The sequence below is a fragment of the Salvelinus namaycush genome, chromosome 12 (genome assembly GCF_016432855.1).
Source record: "Salvelinus namaycush isolate Seneca chromosome 12, SaNama_1.0, whole genome shotgun sequence".
NCBI lineage: Eukaryota > Metazoa > Chordata > Actinopteri > Salmoniformes > Salmonidae > Salvelinus > Salvelinus namaycush.
Genome location: NC_052318.1, coordinates 44722154 through 44735999, shown reverse-complemented (window position 1 = coordinate 44735999; position 13846 = coordinate 44722154). Strand labels below are relative to the sequence as shown.

General features: G+C 43.8%; 1 protein-coding gene across 1 annotated transcript in view; it reads left to right on the top strand.

Annotated features, from left to right (window-relative positions):
* LOC120057586 (serine/threonine-protein phosphatase 2B catalytic subunit alpha isoform-like) overlaps positions 1-11488 on the top strand; it is a 37147-nt gene extending 25659 nt beyond the window's left edge. The window contains exons 5-14 of the mRNA XM_039006161.1: positions 701-846; positions 1064-1203; positions 4972-5049; positions 5175-5269; positions 6498-6623; positions 7028-7111; positions 8747-8831; positions 8956-9053; positions 9651-9701; positions 11237-11488. Of these exons, the coding sequence (XP_038862089.1) occupies positions 701-846; positions 1064-1203; positions 4972-5049; positions 5175-5269; positions 6498-6623; positions 7028-7111; positions 8747-8831; positions 8956-9053; positions 9651-9701; positions 11237-11421 (1088 nt within the window). The 3' untranslated portion in view covers positions 11422-11488. The remainder of the gene's footprint in view (positions 1-700; positions 847-1063; positions 1204-4971; positions 5050-5174; positions 5270-6497; positions 6624-7027; positions 7112-8746; positions 8832-8955; positions 9054-9650; positions 9702-11236) is intronic.
* Positions 11489-13846: the final 2358 nt, after the last annotated feature.

Sequence of the window (13846 nt, the reverse complement as noted above, 5' to 3'; positions counted from 1 at the left end):
CGGTGGCAGATCACCATGGTTACCAATGCTGTGAAAGGTTGGGGATTAGAAGTTAATGAAAAAAGACTGCCATGGCATACAGACACACACAAACAAAGATGAAATCGGGCGAGCCTGGGGAGAAGTGTGAGAAGGTGTTGTGATGAATATCCGAGATCCCTTAGCTGGGAAGGAATAGGACAGAAGGTAGAGAGGTTCTCTGGGTCTTAGGTGATTTACCCAATAAATTACTGGGAGTTTATATATGAAGTGTGCGACTCTTTATTTTTATAGTTCTCTGGGCCTCTAACATCCATGGAGAAGTGCATGACGGGAGTCATCTTGTTCTTCTCTGCTCTGTCGGATCACACAATACAGTATATCTTCTTGAGAGAGGATGGTTGGATGTTATTACAAAAAAAACGTATGCACTCACTACTGTAAGTTGCTCTGGCTAAGAGTGCCTGCTAAATGACTCAAACGTAAATGCTTTTGACTGTGAGATATTGTGTTTGCTCTTACTCGGACTGTCTATTCCAGGTGGAAATCTCTCTTAAGCGTGAATCATGCATTAATGCCAATGGACAGCTTATGTAACAGTCAAAGTTATTAGCCCGTATCTCACGTCAGGATTCAACCTCGATGGATGACCTGTGTGGTCCCTGTCTGTATCGTTGCACTGATCCAGTTGTCTCTGTCTGTCGCTCTCTGTGGTGGACAGGTAAAATCAAGTACTCGGAGCAGGTGTATGACTCATGCATGGACGCTTTTGACTGCCTTCCCCTGGCTGCCCTCATGAACCAGCAGTTCCTGTGTGTCCATGGAGGACTCTCACCAGAAATACACAACTTAGATGACATAAAGAAGGTATTGAACTACCACCGTGGCACTGACAAGCCATGCATAGGAAAATCAAGTTAAATGTGTTTCACGTCTTTGCGTACTTCAGTATAGCACTCGTGCATTTTGTGTGTGTATTTTGTGGGTGAGTGCATGCGTGAGTACCTGTGTACGTGCGAGAGTGTTGTTTTTGTGTTTGAATATTTGCTCGTGTTTGAATTCAGTATGTTTTTCTCTGCTGTAGATAGACCGGTTCAAGGAGCCTCCAGCGTTTGGGCCCATGTGTGACCTACTGTGGTCTGACCCTCTGGAGGACTTTGGCAATGAGAAAACCCAGGAGTACTTCAGCCACAACACAGTCCGAGGCTGCTCCTACTTCTACAGGTCAGCTCTCTCTCGCTCCACCTCAACACTTTCTTTCTTTCATAACTAGTCCTCGTGTTTTTGAGATGTCAATTATCCCACTCTGGATCTGTCGACCAAACAATTACCTCCAAACCAAACAGCACGAAGCCGATCTCAAATTGTACACACACAGCCCCGATGTGCATCTGTGTTGCCGTGGTTCTGTATCCTGTCAGCCATAGTGTGTGCCGTTTGTATGTCATGTCTGTGTGAGATGCAGCCGCTGCACTGACCTACATTCTGGGTGCCGAGGGTATTTGGGCGGAAAGCCTTGGATGTATAGGGGCTGCATTCGGTAGGCTCTCAGTAGGTGCTCAGAGCACGGACGTTATTCGTTGCTTTTCTTTCCTGCCCAAAATCTTTGAACACTTAAATATTTCACATGCTGATGACAACTTAGATGGGGCGTGGCTGTAGGGAGGGGTAGAGGGGATGGTGGTGGTAGGATGGGATGGATGGAGATTTTGGTACAATACATGGCTGTGGTAGGTGAACACATCCTCATAAAAGGCTTTTTATTTTACACACATAAGCAAGTGCACACCTCAGGTCATTGGTCAGTCAGTTTGAGAGAGGGCATATGGGATCCCTGGGGATTAGTAGGTGTTATTGGTGAATCTCTGCTGGCTTATGTCCATGTTGTAAAGGCTTTGTGTCCTTTTGTGGACTGTATCATTCTGACTGACCACAGCAATACATTAAGGGAACTATCAGACAGCCACATAACACTGTATATAGTCCCACCCGGCATCCTTGTTGTTAGGTGGTGGACTGTGCTTGTTTTGATATGATGAGGTGAAAGACCTACGGTCTGGTTTGTCAGTGAGGAGTTACAATAGTGTCTCTGGGGGAACAGTTCAGTAGTGCTTCTCATCTGTCACTCTGTAACCCGACGGCTTCAGCACCTGAAGGTTTCAGCACTACAGTGGTCCAGAGAAACGCCTCAGGAGCCAAATCTGACACAGACACGAGAGACCGCCTTCTCTGACCAACTGAGCCATGGATTTTAAAAACTGCAGCACATTTGGGTACAAATGCACAATCAATATGCAGGCTTGAGTCATCAGTATGTGCATAAACATTGTTTATAACCATGGTGAAAGTAATCTGTTATTTTCAGATGTTTTTTTATCATTTACCACAGCAATTTGCAGGTTCTATTCATGCTGATTGTAGTCTCTCTTTTTTTATGTTCATGATCTCATTGTATATAGTGAAAGTAGCATAGGGAAGCACTGTCATAATTAGTCCGAGAGCTAGCTAGCAACCAGGGGCAGATTAAGAAATCATAGGCCCTGGGGCTTTGTTTTTTTTTATAACCTTTCCACCTTAACCGGCCCACCATCATTTTCTGTAAACAAATCCCTGCGCCAAGATGCAATTGGATGCGTGGTAAATTTACTGTTGAAGAGAAGAAAAAAAACGTTATAATAAAACCATAATTGTTTTTGTTTTTTTATTATTTAACTAGGCAAGTCAGTTAAGGACAAATTCTTACTTTCAATGACAGCCTATGAACATTGGGTTAACTGCCTTGTTCAGGGGCAGAACAACAGATTTTTCACCTTGTCAGCTCAGGGATTTGATCTGGCAACCTTTTGGTTACTGGCCCAACGCCCAACCCACTAGGCTAACTGCCATGACACAGATAGGTTACAGTTGAGCAGAGGCATATTTAGGATCCCCCCCCCCCAAAAAAATCTGCCTTTTATAAACGCATTTCATGCAGTTCTAAGTAATGTACATGACAAAGACATTAGCGAAATCTTTTCTAATACCACACAAATGACCGAAATAACTGGCTACACTGACAGACTGAGATCAATATGGTCTTGAATTTAACAAACAATAGCCCAGGCCAATGAAGCGACACACAGAATGTACAATATTAGGAGGCAATATATACTGTATATACAGTATATATTGGCTACTAAATCAAAATTCCAGTTGTACGCTGACTCCCAAGTGGCGTAGCGGTCTAAGGCACTGCATCTCAGTGCAAGAGGCCTCACTACAGACCCTGGTTTGAATCCAGGCTGTATCATATCCGGCCTTGATTGGGAGTGCCATAGGGCGGCGTACAATTCGTCCGGGTTTGGCCATCATTGTAAATAATGTGTTCTTAACTGACTTGCCTGGTTAAATAAATAAAATAAAAATAACCTAATGATGAAGATATAGGCTATTCACGGTGATGGCCCTATGTGCTCGTTGTGGCAATAGCCAATCTCAAGATGAGCTACTTTGAAAAACAGTGTTGCTGTTAGCTACAAAAAAAAGTTATATTGGTTCTACAGGCAGATTAGTCTTCTCTTTTCAGCATTTGCTTTCCAAACTTTACGTTTTCCCTGATTTGTATTTTGAAATCTGCAAAAGGTAAACCGGTTTTCGCTTTGTCATTATGGGGTATTGTGTGTAGATTGACGAGGGAAAAATGCATCTGATAAGTTTTAGAATAAGGCTGTAACGTAACAAAATGTGGAAAAAGCCAAGGGGTCTGAATACTTTCTGATGGCACTGTATATAATATATACTGTATATCGTTCCTTCATCAGCCCCAGTAAGCCCCTACGTTAATCTTGCCCTGCTAACATCCACCACTGCTGTTTCCAAAATTGCCACCTTCGTTGGTCCTTTCAATCCCTGTGAATATGCCTGCAGAAGAAACACACCGACACACACTATGATTTTTAACCATATACACATCCTGGCTTCTTAACGTCTGTTAAGCTCATAGATTGAGAGGTCAAATTGGAGCTTCAGGAACTGGAATGGAATGGAGCTGAATCTCTATCAGCATCTCGGTCTGTCTGGATCAGCAGGATGGAGTGAGATACAGAGGGGGGTGGATATATTAGATACTGCTAGTGGGGAATCAACTCCACTAGCAACTGCTGTTGTGAGGTTAAAGGAGAGGAATGTGGAGGAGATGAGATGGGGAGTAGGCGAGTACACGGGGATCTCCTACTCCACACCAGGCGGTTGAAATGCACCGTGGGTGAGGCGGAGTCGAGAGTGGAATAAAAGAAGGGCCAGTATCAACTCAACACTGCCGTCTATCCCACAATCCCCCTGGGGCTCTGCAATGAGCTGTTGCTATGACAACTCCCTCCTCCAGCCCAAACCGGAGCGAGTGATAGGAAGAGGGAGAGCTACAAGGGAAGGAGTGATCTGTGAAGAGGGAGAGAGGCGGAGGACCAATGCTGTCAAGCAGGCCGTCTCGTTAACAGTATGCCTAAAGGATGGTGGAAAATGTCCTAATCCTCACGACTTCCTGTCGGGTAGAACTGACAGCCAGTTAGCCGTCAAATGAGAGCTGACATGATGGTTTGTTGTGTTTTTTAAGGCCCAGTGAGTGGCATTAAGTTGCTTTGGGCGACCTGTGAGCCATGTGCTGGGCTGGGATGGGCTGTTACGTCTCGCATCATGCTGAGCAGTGATCTGATAACAGCACACTGACGACTGCTGATGCTCTGTTTTGTTTTAGGACAATGTCGATGTTCTACTCTGTGGCTGGACCAGGGGTGTCATGCTCGGTCATGCTCTGTTTCGTGAATGTAATATGCAGAAAAGAATGTTTGTATCCAGTTGAATGTAATGTGTATGCTCTGTCACACAATACTTCTGCATTCGGCACGCTGTTCGATTCCATAGGTCAGGCTGTGTTGCACTGCGATGTGTGTCAAACAGTGTGAATGTATATATGACATCCCTAAACCCTCTATCTCTCTCGTTTCTGCCTTGCAGTTATCCAGCTGTATGTGAGTTCCTACAGAACAATAACTTATTATCAGTCATCCGAGCACATGAAGCACAAGATGCTGGGTAAGTACCCACACACACCTCTCTCTCTCTCACACACACACTTTTCAGTAGCTTTTATACAATTGATGATTCATCCAGATTATTAACCTGGAAACACCTCCCACTCTCTCTGTGGTGTCCAATAGCTACCGGATGTACCGCAAGAGCCAAACCACCGGCTTCCCCTCCCTCATCACCATCTTCTCAGCGCCAAACTACCTTGATGTTTACAACAACAAAGGTCAGTCTATCTGCTCCATGTATTTGTGGTGCTACTTTACGAATCTATGTGAACCAGTAAATATTTGTAGGGAATGTATGCTGGAGCAAGTGTTGGCTGGTGGGTGGTGTTCAATGTGTGGCTGGTGGAGATGGATAGTGGGACATGGGGAGAGCGTGGGAGGGACTGTCGGTATGACTGACTGTCTCCATGTGGCTTTATCTCTCCTGATGGAACTGTAACGGCATTTCTGGGGCTCAAGAGGGGCACCTAGTGGTTGATCATCGCATCTCATCTCTCTCTATGGGTCTCTGCCTGTCTCTTTCTTCCTGTGCCTCTGTTTCTCTCTCACTCTGTCTCTCTGCCTCGGTTTCCCTCTTACTCTGTCTCTGTATGTCTCTCCTTCTGTATGTCTCTGCCTCTGTATGTTTCTTTGTCTGTCTCTGTGTTTCTGTGTCTGTCTCTCTCTCACACTCAAACACATATCAAGATGTGCACCCCCATAAGACTAAGAATGTTGCTCCAGCCTAGTATCTCCTTGCCACTCTGAAGATCTAGTGTGTTATACGAGCTCTACTCTTGGTTTCATTTTTTGATTATTAGATGTCTTTCATTGTGGTGGTGTTTTATACAGTCATTCAAAGAACGTGTGTTTTTAGATGTCATGGATTGTGTTACAATTTTTAGTAAAAAGGATCCTTCCTAAAGCATATATTTGTCAAGAGACGAAACTCCTATATCAAGCTTATACAGTATATAGTGGGAGTAGCATAGGGAAGCATTGTCATAATTATCCTAGTGCTAGCTAGCATCAGCCGCTGCTGCTGTTTCAAATACATGCAACAACAACAAAACATCAAAAATCAATCTCTGTGAATATCCCTGGGGAAGAAGCACATCAGATGCTTTGTGTTCTTTCTGCAACTGAAGGCATTAAACGTTGGTGTGAGAGGGGTGAAAAAACCATGGCGTCTTGGGACTTGACAGGATTTCGAACGCATTTCCATGCATACGCTCGCAGCAAAATAAACCATGCTGCGTCATTGACATAGGAGGGGGCTCAAAATGGAGAATGTGATATTGAACCGTGAGCTGGAAGACATACAGGGCTTTAATAATGTATCACTCAACACACTGATGGTCATTTTTACTGTATTGTTTCTGTACATCTATGTTTTGTGTAGTATGTGTGTGTCCATGTAGAAATGTTTATGTTCCCGTGACCCCCTCAGTTGTTCTCCCTCCACAGCTGCAGTGCTGAAGTATGAGAACAACGTGATGAACATCCGCCAGTTCAACTGCTCCCCTCATCCCTACTGGCTGCCCAACTTCATGGACGTGTTCACCTGGTCCCTGCCCTTTGTGGGGGAGAAAGGTACCACCACCACCCTTTCTTATTCATGAGTAGCGCATTTATCTGTGTAATGACTAATGAGTACAGTGGTGTTTTAATACTGGTTCATCACACTGCACTAAGTTAGGGGTTCCCAAACCTTTTCTGCACACAACCCCAAATTGACACACAAAAAAATGCAGGGGATCACTTTTGGATTTTTAAAATTTATTTTCCTGACCCCAAGTTTGTGTTAAAAATCATCTTGATTTGATAGTATAGACTATGTTTGTATAGACTAACATTCAGCGCGACATATGCAGGCTCTTAGACTGCTACGATATGCAATGACTGTGTCCTTCCTCTATTTACCCTCTTACTACATTTTATCATAAACAAATATGTACGGCAGCACCCTCATCTGAGAACCTTTGACCCTTGTCCAGTCACAGAGATGCTGGTGAACGTGTTGAGCATCTGCTCTGACGACGAACTCATGAATGACGGAGACGACCAAGAGATCCTTGATGGTGAGTCACTCATATACTGTACTGTTAAGAGTCCAATGCAGCCATTTAAAAAAAAAAAATCTCAATATCAAAGCATTTCTGGGTAACAATGAAGTACCTTACTGGTCAAAAAGAAACAAAAAATGCTTCTTAGCAAAGAGCAATTTCTCAAGCAATAATTTTGCTAGGACTGTCGGAGTGGTCTGAGTGGGGAGGGGAAAACTGAGAACTAGCTGTTATTGGCAGAGAGGTTTGGAACTCTTTCTTATTGGTCTATTAATGAATTTAATTGAATTCAGGTGGTCATAATTTTCACAGTATTATTATCCAACCTCAGAGAGTGGAAATATATACACTACTGTTCAAATGTTTGGTCACTAAGAAATGTCCTTGTTTTTGAAAGAAAAGCAATTGTTTTGTCCATTAAAAGATCATATTGATCAGAAATACAGTGTAGACATTGTTAATGTTGTAAATGACTATTGTAGCTGTAAATGGCTCATTTCTTTTTTTAATAGAATATCTACATAGGCGTACAGAGGCCCATTATCAGCAACCATCACTCCTGTGATCCAATGGCACGTTGTGTTAGCTAATCCAAGTTTATCATTTTAAAAGGCTAATTGATCACTAGAAAATCCTAGTGATGGCCAGCATTCCGGAGTCGCCTCTTCACTGTTGACATTGAGACTGGTGTTTTGCGGGTACTATTTAATGAAGCTGCTAGTTGAGGACTTGTGAGGCGTCTGTTTCTCAAACTAGACACTCTAATGCACTTGTCCTCTTGCTCAGTTGTGCACCGGGGTCTCCCAATCAACTTTCTATTCTGGTTAAAGCCAGTTTCCGCTGTTCTGTGAAGGGAGTAGTACACAGCGTTGTACGAGATCTTCAGTTTCTTGGCAATTTCTCACATGGAATAGCCTTTATTTCTCAGAACAAGAATAGACTGACGAGTTCAGAAGAAAGGTCTTTGTTTATAGCCATTTTGAGCCTGTAATCGAACGCAAATGCTGATGCTCCAGATACGCAACTAGTCTAAAGAAGGCCAGTTTTATTGCTTCTTTAATCAACACAACAGTTGTCAGCTGTGCTAACATAATTGCAAAAGGGTTTTCTAATGATCAATTATCCTTTTAAAATGATAAACGTGGATTAGCTAACACAACATGCCATTGAAACACAGGTGGTTGCTGATAATGGGCCTCTGTACGCCTATGTATTCCATTTAAAATCAGCCGTTTCCAGCTACAATAGTCATTTACAACATTAGCAATGTCTACACTGTATTTCTGATCAATTTGACGTTATTTTAATGGACAAAAAAAAGGTGCTTTTCTTTCAAAAACAAGGACATTTTTAAGTAATCCCAAACTTTTGAACGATAGAGTATATAATACACAGGACAAATCAAGTTTTTGACTGCACTAGGCCTTTAAGAATCCATTCGTGCTGTAGTGTATCACATTCCCCTCCCTGGCATAGATCCTGATAAACAATTTAAATACAATGTATGTGTACAGTATATTAAATGGCCTCTGGATATTTGTTTGTTATGAGGGGCTCTTTGAATTACCTGTAAAGAATAGAAATAGATCACTTCAATGTGGCCCATAGACTCACTCCTGAGATCTGAAAATGAGTGTTCTCTCTTTCTAGCCAACGCAGCTGCAGCTCGGAAGGAGGTCATCAGGAACAAGATCCGCGCCATCGGGAAAATGGCCACGATGTTCAAAGTGCTTCGGTGAGAACGTTCTTCACCTCACTTCACATGAGCTGGTACACATCTCTAATGCGGAATAAGGATGCCCTTTGTGGATGCCCTCTGACCTGTGTGTGGTGATGTGTGTGTGTGTGTCGTCCTGCAGGGAGGAGAGTGAGAACGTGTTGACGCTGAAGGGCCTGACGCCTACTGGCATGCTGCCCAGTGGGGTGCTCTCTGGGGGAAAACAGACCCTGCAGAGTGGTGAGGACCAGCCCCAAGCCAGGCCATGGCTTTTCTATCCTCCCTCCCCCCGTCCCGCCTGCCCTCTCCTCCTCTCCCACCCTGTCTATCCGTTCCTCTTTCTATCACTGTGACTCTTACTCTCTTTCTGTCACAGTCTCCGTCGCTCTCCATCTCTCCCTGGGTCTTTGTCTTCGTATCCGTCCTCTGGTCCCTTTGTTTCTGACCCAGGTTTGTGCAGCCACCCGTGACTCTGGAGGACTGCAGATTCTGCCCTCTTTAGCTATAGCTCGACACTAGAGAGAGAGAGACAGTCATCTCACCTGTATTCACTCCCATCGAGTTGCTCTTTGAAAAGCTAGGTGAGGTGTCTGTGGGCCTCCAGAGTCACTCTAGCCCAGCCCTGGGGTGTTCCCCAGTCCTTTGGTCACTCAGTCTGTTGTGTTCTACAGAGACTGGAGTGGGCTGCTGATCCAGCCTGCCTGGCTGTGTTGCTGGGTTACATGTGTGTCTCGCTGGTCTCTGGCCAGCTGCCTACCTACCGCCGGGGGGCTGCATTCTACATTTGCATGGCTTTGTCAGAAGTAACTCGCTACCCTCCTTTCCCCCTCCCCCCAGCCACCACCGAGGCCATCGAAGCCATCGACACAGAAACTGAGGACGGAGAAGGTAAAGCTGCGTCCCCCACCCCACCCCTTTCAGCAGGACATGCACTGGGTCAACTACCCATCAGTGACAATAGCAGTTCATATTCAGCCTGCGTCGAACATCTCAGGGGGACAGTTGGTTTAGAGTGGGTAGCACGGAACTTTGCAGTACCTTGATTACCAGATATCTCAACTATATCAGTTATGATATAAGGGTCAGGATATATAACAATAATTACATAGTGTGCTCATGAAAAACAACGCTTTTTCACAAGTTTGATACCTTCCATAAAAATACAAATGCACATATATTAACAAATATACCGGTACATATAAACACATGGATTTGTATGGAAGTAATTTAAGCCATGCAAAGTGAGGTGCTACCAAGAGATGCATGATGGTTTCGGGTGCCTTTTTATGCTCAGGCATGATTCCTTCTTTTATTTTGGGGATTTGGCTTATCTTTCGCCCCCATCTGGTTGAAAGATGCATCGCATGCAGGGAGAACAGGACACAGGTGAGAGCGCTAAGGTGAAATACAGTATGCATCATGATGTCAACTGAATGATATCATGAGCGTGATGCTATCTGTGTGAACCATCGAGTCTCTGGACACTTAGTACCCATTTGACAGCTGCAGTTAAACAACTGCCTGCATCACGACAGGGTTGTGATGAACTAACACACTATCAGGACTACGTATGTAGCAGCGGAGGCTGCTGAGGGGAGGACGGCTCATAATAATGTGTAGAATGGAGTCAATGGAGTGGTATCAACCACATGGAAACCAAGTCTGATGTGTTTGATACTATTCCATTGACTCCATTCCAGACATTATTATGGGCCGTCCTCCCCTCACCAGCCTCCACTGGTATGTAGTATGACATGCTTATGCCATGTAGCTGGTACTGTAATGTCACGTTGGCTTCATGATGCATAATAATAACAACCGTAAAAGAAGGGTGCCCTTCAGGTAAAGGAGGGTGCTATTGTGGTAAACAAGGCTCCCATTTTAGTAAAGGAGGGTGACATTTGAGTAAAGGAGGGTGCTGAGTGCTATTGTAGTAAACAAGGGTGTCATTCTAGTACAGGACACGAGGGTGCTATTATAGCCATGGTTGTTTCTCTGAGTGGCTGGGTGAGTCGTTGACTCATTATCTCAGATGTTTCTCTTAGAAGAGCCTGTGAACACCCCAAGGGTTCTGATATCACTCTGTCCACAATTAAATCTTATTCAAATCGTCTTCGTCTTAGTCAAAGCTGTGTTCAGACGTTCTCTCTAGACGCGTGTCAAATGATGTTTGAAATCACAATGCTAGCTTGTACTGCTGTGTGACATGAGAACGCTATGTTTAAGGGACTGAAATACTGTAATGTTCTATTATGTTCAGGCCCAGTGTGGTACTTCCCAATAATATTTATTATATGAGCGTGCACAAAGAGGAATTTCAAAGGATTTCAAATCCAGGCTTATTATTTATGAATGCTGTCATGAGACAGTGATTCTGAACCCCTGTGTGTCCCCTCTCTCCTCCCACCTGTCCCTCCCCTCAGCCATCCGTGGGTTCTCTCCCCAGCATAAGATCGCCAGCTTCGCAGAAGCTAAGGGGCTAGACCGTATCAACGAGCGCATGCCACCCCGCAGAGTCGGGGTCAACCACGTGGGACAGTCCATGGGGAAGATGAACATGTCCGAGGCCAACGGCACCGACGACAACGACAACGGCAACGTCCAGTGATGCTGAGGCCCGCCCCAGAGCTCATGCTACTGCTGCGCTGTGCGACAAGACATCGCCAAAATCGTGATATCAGACCTCAGAATAAAGATACAACAAAACACAGACACAACACATCTGCATCTACCGCTGCTGCGCCTACATCCAATTAGAGAAACGAATCAAATGTTAAAGTCTCTTGTACAAATGGGTAAGGTGGTATATTTTTTGACGCCAGGTCACCACATGGGGGAACTGAGCTCAGAAGGGGAGGTTTTCCCGCTCTGTGGTCTGTGGATTGGGAGGGAGTAGTGGGGTCAGAGATTAGGGAAGGGACATGGAGGAGAGGCGAGCGGGGCGGGATGCAGGGGAACTTGTTGGGATGAAGGCCAGGGGGTATGGTCCTGTGGGTGTGTCTGCTGTTCCCTTTCTCAGTCCAATCGCAGACCGAGTAGGCAGGGTTTAGAGTCCTGAACTCTCTCCCATGTCCGCTACATCCTCAAAGGGTCTGATACGAGACACTCATGTACAGTACCCATGCCACACACACATTTTACTATTTTGATTAAGAGTTTCACTCATGAACTCATCTCATACAGAAATAATCTCGCTACTCAACATGTTTTGCTACTAGTAGTAATAAAAACAAATACAAAAAGACAAAATGTTATTTGTAAGAAAGGGCATTTGAGAAGAAAAATATGTACATTTTACTACTTGCAATGCAATCTTACCTGAGAACTTTTCTTTCTTAATTTATTTTGTGGTAAGACGCCATGAGCCTGCAGAGGGTAGGGGTGGAACGTGGGCTTGACTGTGGCCTCTCCACCAACCAAAGCCACAGTCTGTCATGTTTAGGGGCTGCAGTTCCAGCTACCTTCTACCTACCTTCTACCTGATTGTTTTTCACTTGCCTGTAACTAAAGAGAGAGAATGCATATGGTATGTCAAATCTGCTGTCGCAGCAAAAAAAAATCTTATATCTATATATATAATTCATTATAAAGATGGACAATAACAAAGATAATGATTTTTAACAGCATCTACATTATGGAACGCATCAATGCATGCAATTAAGTTCCTTATTGATATGTACCATTTTTATTGTGATGTGTTTCAATAGAGTAGACTTGAATTATTTCCCTCTTCAACGATATTTTGGGGTTTTTTATATATCATTTTTCATTCTTGCTTCCTTTTGATTTGTTTTTGTACATTTTTTCATCAATATTATTTTTAATTTTATTACTGTTTTGTATTTTTATATTGTTTCGCTCTACAGACACAGATGCTCTCTTTTTAAGGTGTGAAGCCTTGTTTTTTTTCTGTTCTGTTGGTGTACAGAAGTTATTCAATCGTTTGAATGAACATATTACTCCGTGATAAGCAACATTCAGGCTACCAAAGCATGCTCGCATGGTTTGTTCAAATGTAAACAAATTGGACATAATGAAAATCCTGTGTCTCACTTTCTTTTAAAAGGAAAAAATATATATTCTCATTATAGTTCTTGATGATATTCTTATGATTCTAACGATTAAGCTTACAGTTTTTTTCCCCCCTTCCACTGTTTTCTGACCCTTGATTGGTCTAGACATGGTTTATTTCAAAGAAGGAATTTCATGGATTTTAACTTGTGACAATTTTTCTTGTAATTTTCTCTGGAACTAATTTTTGGCATTTGAATTCCTAAACGATACACATATTGTAAGCATGCCCTATGGGACAAATCACATTTTTTACTCTTGAATAAAATATGCATGAACCAATAGTGTGGCTTCCAGTTTCTTATCAATAGATAGGAAATGTGTGCAACATGATGTAAAATAGGATGCCTTTTCACAATTTATGCGAAGCCTAAACAGCATGCTCTGCGTGATGAAGTGTGTGTGTCTGCTGCGCATATTTCAACTTCTGCTTTTAAAAATCCACCTCTCTAAAAACAAGTCTCTCACCGTTGCCGCCTGCTATAGACCACCATCTGCCCCAAGCTGTGCTCTGGACACCATATGTGAACTGATTGCCCCCCATCTATCGTCAGAGCTCGTGCTGCTAGGTGATCTAAACTGGGACATGCTTATGTAACGGATGTGAAATGGCTAGCTAGTTAGCGGGTACGCGCTAGTAGCGTTTCAATCAGTTACGTCACTTGCTCTATTAGTAGTGTTGCACCTTGCTCTGCAAGGGCCGTGGCCTTTGTGGAGCGATGGGTAACGATGCTTCGTGGGCGACTGTTGTTGATGTGTGCAGAGGGTCCCTGGTTCGCGCCCGTGTCGGGAGGGGACGGTTTAAAGTTACATTGATGCTGTTGACCCGGATCACTGGTTGCTGCGGAAAGGAGGAGGTTGAAAGGGGGGTGAGTGTAACGGATGTGAAATGGCTAGCTAGTTAGCGGGTACGCTCTAGTAGCGTTTCAATCAGTTACGTCACTTGCTCTATTAGTAGTGTT